Here is an 8,804-nt window from a genome sequence, read left to right as displayed (position 1 = left end):
AGAGAGCATTGTAGGCAAATATTGTCATATAATAAGAGGAAGAAGCTCGAAGACGCGTTGTGGGCGCGTTTTGACCGGCTCGGTGGTGTGACCGGCTCGGTGGTAGGGTACGTTATCTCTTCCGGCTTATATAATCATTGCCGTCCCTCTCCTCTCGTCTTCATTATTTACATACTAGTATAAGAGAGAATTATAATACGGTGTGGTGGAAATACTTCACACATAGGAACATTGCGCTGTCACGTGTCTCATACATACATATCTCCGGCCAGGTTCTCTTTACAGTACACACAGTATCATCTTCCAATTCCTCTTCCCTCTTTCCTCTTTCCTGTCGCTCTCCTCCAAGCCAACCGGAATGGAAGGGAATTGACCGGAGGCATGCTTAGTCATCGGCGAGATGCCCCACCATGGAGGCGACGTCATCGACACATGCAAAAAATCCGAGACCATTGAACTCGCAACTGCCAACCATGGGGACGGGCATGTACAGTGACAGTGACAGTATATACTGGAGAGGGCCGTCTCCAAGCGAGAGATGAGAACATCATTGATAAATAAATAGCATCAACAGGCCCATCGTCTTCACGTGTATCAACGTTGCAATCCATCTCCTATTCACGCTCCAGCTGGGCGAGATACAGAGAGATCCTCATCTCCAAGGAGGGAGATGCGTGCAAGCCTGTCCCAATGTTGGTGGAATCAGTATGACAATACAGTGCCGACCATTCGCGGGTTTGCCGATACTGTAGCAAAAGTACAAGGTAAACCAACACGGGCGAGAGCTTCGTGATGAGATATAATAAGACATGGTAAACGCTTCCCGGTCCATGACTTATCAGGTAGATGCAGCACAGCACAACCCTGCTCCTCCTCCCTCACCCATCTCCAAACCATCCACCTCGCTCCGATCTGAAACCGCCCAGAGCCTCCAGGAAAACACCCGTCACCGATCCCGCCACCTCAAACGCACCACCATGCGTCTCCCCTACGTCGACGAATCCCACCTCCCCGACGCCACGCCCTCCGACCTCGCCATCCTCTCCGACACCCGGGCCCGACGCCGAGGCCCGCTCCTCGCCCTCGACCGCGCCCTCCTGCACTCGCCGCCCATCCTCGCCGGCTGGAACGCCTTCTTCGGCGCGGTACGCACCGGCACCACGATCGACGCCTCCCTGCGCGAGATGATCATGTGTCGCATCGCGGCCCTGAACCGCGCCTGGTTCGAATGGGAGCAGCACGAGCCGCTCCTCCGCGAGACGGGCGCGTTGAGTGCTGAAATGGTCGAGAGGTTGAGGGACGAGAGGTGGGATGGGGACGGACTCGCGGACCGGAGGCATGTCCTCGTCCTGCGGTACACCGATGCCATGACCAGGGATGTCGTCGTGAGGCAGCCGCTGTTCGACGAATTGAGGCGTCTGTTCGGCGACAGGGAAGTCGTCGAGATCACGGCCACCGTCGCCGGGTATAACGCCGTCTCGAGGTTTTTGGTGGCGTTGGATGTCGGGGAGACGGCCGAGAGGTATGGTGTCGATATGTCGTGATGGTCGGCCTGTGAGATGGGAGAGTCACTCGGGGTTTCTGGACGTGATGAGATGAGATGGGTGTGCTTTCTTGATGATCCAAATGTCCGTGACCTTTCGGTAACGAATGGCTTGCTGTCGTCTGTTACCATACAACAAATATCCTGTTCCGATGCCAAGATAGAGAACGAGATTCGAGAGAGTAATCGAGTTGAATGTTTGAGTTGTATATCATCTTCTCTAGCCCGTGTACGACGGCGAAGTGGTCACTGGCATTGGCGCGTCCCTGGAAAATTGTCAAGCTAGATGAAACATCACGCCTCTTCACTTTCAACCTCCAATATATCCAACATCCGACCTTTCACACCCATCAAAACTCAACATATAAATAGGAAAGAGAGATTCATTTTCGGAATCAGCGTGGCGTCGAGTTTGATCAAGGCGCATCTTCCGCAGAGAGCACTCTTCAAATTGTCCACCTGAAGGATATTTCAAGCTCCACCAAAATTCTCACATCCGATAAGGTCCAGATTCCTTCTTCATAAGACCAAGGCCGAAACAAGGATCAAGAACTTCAGTCCCTGCAATACCAAGAAAAGGAAAGAAAGAGAGAAAAATGCCCTTCTCCCACCACTCCCATTCGGGCCAATTCTGCGCCCACGCCACCCACACCCTCGAAGAGATGATCCTCTCCGCCATCGACAATTCCCTCACGACCTTCTGCCTGACCGAGCACATGCCGCGGTCGAGCCGCGACCTCTACCCAGAGGAAGCCGCGTCGGGGGCCAGCGAGGCCAGCCTGACGCGGCTGTACGACGACTTCATCCGGGAGGCGTCGCGACTGCGGCAGACCCACGGGTCGCGGATCAACCTCTTCCTGGGCTTCGAATGCGAGTGGATATCGGCGGGCGACTCGCTCGCGCGCGCGCAGCAGCTGCTGGAGCGCTACGGCGCCCGGTCGAACCCGGCCGCGCCCGGCCTCGACCTCTTCGTCGGCAGCGTGCACCACGTCCACGGCATCCCGATCGACTACGACCACGAGATGTACGCGTCGGCGGTGGCGCGGAGCGGCGGGAGCGAGGAGAAGTTATTCTGTGATTACTTCGACGCCCAGGAGGCGATGCTCGCGGCGCTGAAGCCGCCGGTCGTGGGGCACCTGGATCTGATCCGGTTGAAGAGCGCGGAGCCCGATGGGAGTCTGCGGAGGTGGGAGAGCGTGTGGGGGAGGGTGAGGAGGAATCTGGAGCTCGTCAGGAGCTATGGCGGCGTTCTGGAGGTGAATACGAGCGGGCTGAGGAAGGGACTCAAGGAGGCGTATCCGATGGGGGAGATCTGCGAGGTGAGTCTAATTTCTTTTTCATTCTGGACGCGGTCTCTTTTATCTTATTTCCCATGAGAGAATGGCTGGGAGGAGGGATCAAGGACAGGCAATCGCTGACGGAAAATCTCTCTTTCGAAAAACAGCTCTGGCTCTCCATGGGCGGCGCTTTCACCCTCTCCGACGACAGCCATAGCATCACCCAGGTCGGCACGCATTACATCCAAGCGCTCGCGGACATCGAGAGGTTCGGCATCGAGAAATTGGCCTGTCTGGCCGAGGTCTCCGGGGAGGACCATGACCATGTCCGACCTCTGGATGATGAGCGGTTCTCGCATGTGGGATGGACGTATGTCTCCGTGGAGGAGATTCGGAGACAGAGCAGGTGGAGAGGAGAGAAGGTGTAGACGATGCATCGGAACATATCGCCGAACGTGAATGTCAAAGTTGGGAAATTCTTATGGCATGAACGAACCCGGACCCGAAACTCCCCCCCCCCCTATGAAGAAAACCATGCGATGCCAAACCAGAAATCATCTCCCCTCCAGACCGAGGAGCTGTCAACAACTCTCTTTTCCTATATTCCCTCCCTTCCGCCATATCCCAATGGAAGGAAACCCGTTTTGTTTTTTCGTCCATCTAAATCATCGTCCCCTTGTTCTGCTTGCGATCCACGTTGTAATTCTTCCAGGCGAAGATCGCCGGGAACGCCAGCGCGAACACCGCGGTGGCCGCGATGCACTGGTAGTACTGCGTGCGGCCCCACGCGAAGTTGGTGGCGATCTGCTCGGGCGAGCCGATGGCGTATTCCGTCTGCGTGAGGTAGCCGCCTGCGAAGGCTGTGGTCGCCGCGTCGAAGCTGTTGCCCGGGATGCTCTGCGCCCAGGCCGCGGGCCAGACGTTCGAGTAGATGGACACGGCCACCGCGGACCCCACGGCGCCGCCGACGCTGGTGAAGGTGTAAATCAGCGAGAGCATGAGCGGGATCCCGTCGCGGTCCGACGCCGCCATCACCGCGAGCTGCTCGGCGATGACCAGGGTGCCGCCGCCGAAGGCGATGAAGATCTGGCACATGATCAGGTAGCCGAGCGGACCCTCGTTGGTGCGGAAATAGATCATCAGCCCGGTGCCCAGGATGTAGATGGGCGCGCCGAAGATGAGGGAGAAGCGTTTGAAACGGCAGGTGTAGTAGACCCAGAGCCCGAAGATGGGACCCCAGAAGCAGGAGCCGACGTTGTAGATCTGGAGCACGTATCCGGCGTCGGAGAGGTTCAGACGGTACACGACGAGCAGGAAGTTGAACAGGGTGTTGTCCCATGCGTAGAAGTTAAAGTACAGCACAAAGGCTACGACGCAGGAGCCTAGGATGGTGCGGTTCTTGAGCAGTTCCCAGCGCATGAATTGGACGCGGGCGAAGAAGCGCTCCCACGCGACGAAGATCGGGAAGAGGGCGACTCCGACGACGACCATGGCGATGAAGAGCGGGCTGCTGTAGTTCGGCTCCGCCGCGAGATTGTTCTTCGCTTGAGCGACCAAGGCGAAAGGGAGGAGGAAGAGGACGAATGAGGCGATGATGAGAATGCAGCCGATCACATCGAATTCGTGAAAGTAGTGCACGATGGACTGCCAAACGGTGCGTCCGCTGCGTTGACGAATGAACAGTCCCATCTTCGCGGCCTTCCTCTGGTAGAATTTGAAGACGACGGCCAGCGGCAAGAAGACCACTGGCTGAATGATGGCAAACGCGCCGATCGCCCAACGCCACATCCATGGCTGTCCCTGAAGGAAGCTTTGTGCGGCCAAGGGTCCGATGAAGGCGGTAGCAATGAAGGGTGTATTGGCAAAGGCCCAAGTGAAGGCTCGAATCCGCAGCGACGAGGTATCGGCGATGAAGATGTCGAGGATCATGTACAACGCGTCGTATCCGATGAGGAACAAGGTATATCCCGCGGCGTAGTCATAGGGATCGTTGCTGCTCGCCAACACGATGATGCCGATCTCGTAGATCACGAACATGACCAGGAAGCCTTCGGTTCGACCCCACAGGTTGAGCACCTTGGCAATCGGGATCTTGATGATACCACCGATGATACCCGAAAGCACTTGCGCAGTACCATATGCTGGGGCCGAGGCCCATACTGAGAAAGCGGTATTACCAGCCTGGAAGAGGATGGCGGACTGGAAGGCGAGCATGAAAAAGCATACCCAAATCCTGCGAAGACGTGATTAGATATGTTATGATCTGATAAGATTAGACATTGCCGACGACGACAGCGGACTCACCATCCGTAGGTAGCGTAAACGGCAGGCTTGCTCCATACCAATGCCGCTGCTTCAGCCTTTTGTACACCTAGCTGTGCATCGGCGGTGACTTGGTTGGGGTTGGATTCGACTTCCTTCTGATCGCGGGCCTCGAGGCTGAGGTTGTCCGATTCCGAGTCGGAAGTGCCGGGGTTTTTCTCCGAAAATTCGCGGTTCTCGACAATGGGGCGTTCACGACGGCCATGGCCGAACATGTCCATGACGCCCATGATGAGGAACGGGACGCTTGAGGTGCGTCACTTTGTATAGACGTGGTGCGGGCGCTTCGTTGCTGTGAGAGCGGGTGGCAGAGAGAGAGAGAGGGCGTGCTCAATGGGCGGCGCACCAGTGGAGGACAAAGATGGTGGAGAGATAAGACGGACCAGAGGACGAGATGATGGATCAGATAAAGAGATGGTTCTTCTTGTTATATAGATGTATGCAGGCGGGAAGGGCAGCATGGAAGCACGCTAGGTCCCACCGTAGAAGCCAGAAAGGCGACATTAACTTCACTACGCAAAAACTCTATCACCATTGCGGGTGTTGTTGTTACTGCCAGACACACACACACCGGACTACTCGGCTCTAGTGACTGTAACGTGCCCCAAGCGCGCGAACATTCGGGTGGGAACCTTGGAAGCCACACCACATGGCTCGATCCTTGGCGGCAGCGTGGAGGAACATGAACGACGACGAAACCTCTCAACATCACCGCCGGCACTCTCACTACTGTATGTGAGCACATGGCAAGTCCGATACGATACGGTACGATACTAAGAAACGCACATGGGCCGTGATCTAGTTCGTCGGGTATTCATGCACACATTGACCCGCCCGGGAAAGTACTGTGCCTGTTTCTACAGGGCATCCTGCCTTTCTGCCAGCCGATCATGATGTAGCATACACAGGGCGGAATAATCTCGGTCGACGGCCAAGAAGCTCGGGTGGGCATAACTCGGAGGGATATTTTCGACGCATCGCCAGGCGAAACCACTGGGGTCGTTACTGTAGACGATCATGTGGCATTCGGCAGGCGATCGAAAGAAAAAAAGAAAACTCAGCATTGTGTTGGACAGGACCCTGATCGAATAGCTACCGGTGTAAATATCGGAACAGTAGTAGAGTTGGGAAGTCGCAAGCTGGCGAAGGATTGTCCTGTAGCGGGTCGTTAGTCGCAAAGGAAGCGTCGCGGGCATTTCGGGGGCCGCACACATTGTCCACCACTTGGGTTCCTCTCTTCATTTGTTAGCAGCCCTGCGGTCTGTTCGGCCTGAATACCCACGCTTTATTAGCCATTCATTACGTTGCGCGGCATCCAACGTGATAGTGCGTGCGCCGTCACACCCGAGTGTCCCTTTGTCTTGGATCACGCTCTGCAGCCGTACATGATCATGATGAAGAAAACTATTGTGCAGATGCATAGGGTACAGGAACGATGGTGCGATTGCCCGATCTGATGGTCCTGCAGATGAGATGATGCACGATATGTAGACTGCCTGTCGCTCCCCTTCGATTTCCATGTTACTTGATTGCCTGCTATACTCTACACTTGAAGTCTTCGTGCAGAACACCATCTGAAGTTCGAGGGAAGGGTCACATGGACATGAATGACATGGATCAGATAATGCAGTCTCGCCGGCGAAAATGTAATAAAAAGAGGCACGGCCGTCAGCGTGACCGGTGGCGTGAGCATTCGTCGCCCATGACACCGGGCGCTCATTAGCTTCGCAAAAAGGACATCATCACCCTGGGCCGTGTACAAGATGAAGTCAACAAACTCGACAGGACTCGGCACGGCCTTGACCGAAGTTCTAGATTTCCATCAGATAGGCAAGCCGAGCGTGGTCATTCGGATCAGATTACACCACGCGCCGACATCGTCCGACTGATCAAACACAATCTGAAGGAGGAGTCTTCCAAGAAATTCAAGCCCTGCCTAGACAAATGGCAATCACACTCGTTTCGGCCTGGGTTTGCGAAGGCGGAGCAAAAGCAAGCGACGCGGCACAGACTTTGCGTCTCTGCCCAGGCCGACCTCGGCGAATTGACAGGTCTGTCCCCACCACAACTTCTCGTCACCTCACTCCACCTCCAATACATGATACATGATCCTTCACCTCCAGGGCTGTGACAAGAACGGATACAAGTCGGTCAATCATCTATATCGGGAAGTCCATCCTGTGCATCCCGGTTTTTCTTTTCCTTGCGTGTGTATCTGCCCACATCGAGACCCCCACGCGTGTGTTGGGTGATTATGCGAACGTCTTTTATTGGATGTGTATCGGAGTCGAGATGAGAGCTTCAACCCTCCATTATGCTTGCAGGCTTGAGCGAGCTCGTCTCAAACCCAGCACCTGTGCCTCGTTCGTGATTTCGCATGTTCACAGAGAGCCAACCAGCTGCGGAGCAGACGTACTTGTCAGACGACCGATCATCGTAGGGTCCTGTCGCTTGCGGCAAAACAGTCTCTCCCAGACTGGGCGTGGCACGACTGCTCATCCCACGTGTGGAGACCCACACCACATGCCCGTCAACAACGACTAAGTTCCCGCACTCGCCGAGAGCGTTGATGATTGGACTGGTGTGCGAACATGTTGCCAATGCGAGCCATGCGACCCTGTGTACGAACGGTCAACCTCGACGCAGGGCCTCAAGGGTACTGCTGCGATTCTGCTGCTGCTGTTGCTGCGAAGTCACTGCTACAGCTGCGATAGGTGGTTTAGAAGAAGGGTAGCTCAGATTTCTGAGCCATCAAGTCTGAAAGATGTAAACGAGGGCCTTCCCCAAAAGCTTCTCACCGACTCTGTGTCCGTCAAAACAACCTGGATGCTGACAAAAGTTCATAACAATGATCCCTTACCCACGTCGTATGGAAGCGTTCTCACGCACGTCACGCGAGCAATAAACAAAAACGCCATGCAGCTGTTTCGATGCCTGCGACTTGCAAGTGCTGTGCCGTTGGGACGCCACCATGAAGACCCTGCTGCAACTTAGCTCACAGTATCTATCAGATCAGGGTTTTATCGACCACGGAAGATGGGAACTAAGTTGCTCACGATCGAGACTCGTGAACGTCGTCGATTCGATCAGTACCGCTGTCGAGGTGATCTTGTTTTGCTAGAATTAATAATACATCAACCGGAAGAGCGTTCCCATTCATATTTGGAGCGATCTTGATCTATTATTGGCAGTAGGAATTAATCAGTCGAACGTCTTCGGCGTACATATCGACGAAGCCCCGGCACGGACAATATTCATCTCGACTGGGAGAACCTCGGATAGCTACTGTGTGTTCGATGTTTTTGTTGCGGCACCCTTTGGCGAACGGTAATGAAATACACCTGGGCAGGAACTGGTCGTGGATAGCAGTTCAATGACTAACGTCAAACACCAGAGCGCGGTCCACCCCACGGCGTGGTCCACGAATTACGTGTCTACCACCTTTAACACTGATTATCTCAACCAATACTTAATAGATTGCTTTGAGACTTAAATGTGTTATATAACAATACTATTCAATCTACTGTACAGTGTTTGAAGGTGTGAGCAAAGGAACCACACTTGCTACACCGACTAGCACGCTTTGGAGCCCTTGGCATCTGCTCCCTTATTTGTGCTTCAACCTCCTCTTGCTCAACTATCCCTTGGATCTGAGAGGCTGA

At 54.8% G+C, this 8,804-nt stretch overlaps 3 protein-coding genes across 3 annotated transcripts; 2 read left to right on the top strand and 1 right to left on the bottom strand.

Moving 5' to 3' along the window:
* Positions 1–977: 977 nt before the first annotated feature.
* K489DRAFT_315586 (uncharacterized protein) lies at positions 978–1,544 on the top strand (the record flags this gene model as incomplete). The annotated part of the gene is made up of 1 exon (XM_033601100.1): positions 978–1,544. The coding sequence occupies one exon, from the start codon at positions 978–980 to the stop codon at positions 1,542–1,544; it is 567 nt and encodes a 188-aa protein (XP_033461698.1).
* Positions 1,545–1,694: 150 nt separating this feature from the next.
* On the top strand, positions 1,695–3,129 carry K489DRAFT_379098 (histidinol phosphate phosphatase H). The gene has a single exon (XM_033604567.1). The coding sequence runs from the start codon at positions 2,140–2,142 to the stop codon at positions 2,917–2,919; it is 780 nt and encodes a 259-aa protein (XP_033461697.1). The 5' UTR covers positions 1,695–2,139; the 3' UTR covers positions 2,920–3,129.
* Positions 3,130–3,480: 351 nt separating this feature from the next.
* Positions 3,481–5,372, bottom strand: K489DRAFT_388049 (putative siderochrome-iron transporter; the record flags this gene model as incomplete). Its single annotated transcript, XM_033606377.1, has 2 exons — positions 3,481–5,053; positions 5,125–5,372. 2 exons carry the CDS (start codon positions 5,370–5,372, stop codon positions 3,481–3,483), a joined length of 1,821 nt encoding a protein of 606 aa, XP_033461696.1.
* Positions 5,373–8,804: the final 3,432 nt, after the last annotated feature.

The sequence above is a fragment of the Dissoconium aciculare genome (assembly GCF_010015565.1).
Source record: "Dissoconium aciculare CBS 342.82 unplaced genomic scaffold K489scaffold_4, whole genome shotgun sequence".
NCBI lineage: Eukaryota > Fungi > Ascomycota > Dothideomycetes > Mycosphaerellales > Dissoconiaceae > Dissoconium > Dissoconium aciculare.
Note: the sequence above shows the minus strand (reverse complement) of the source record. Positions and strands in the feature narration are given on the sequence as shown.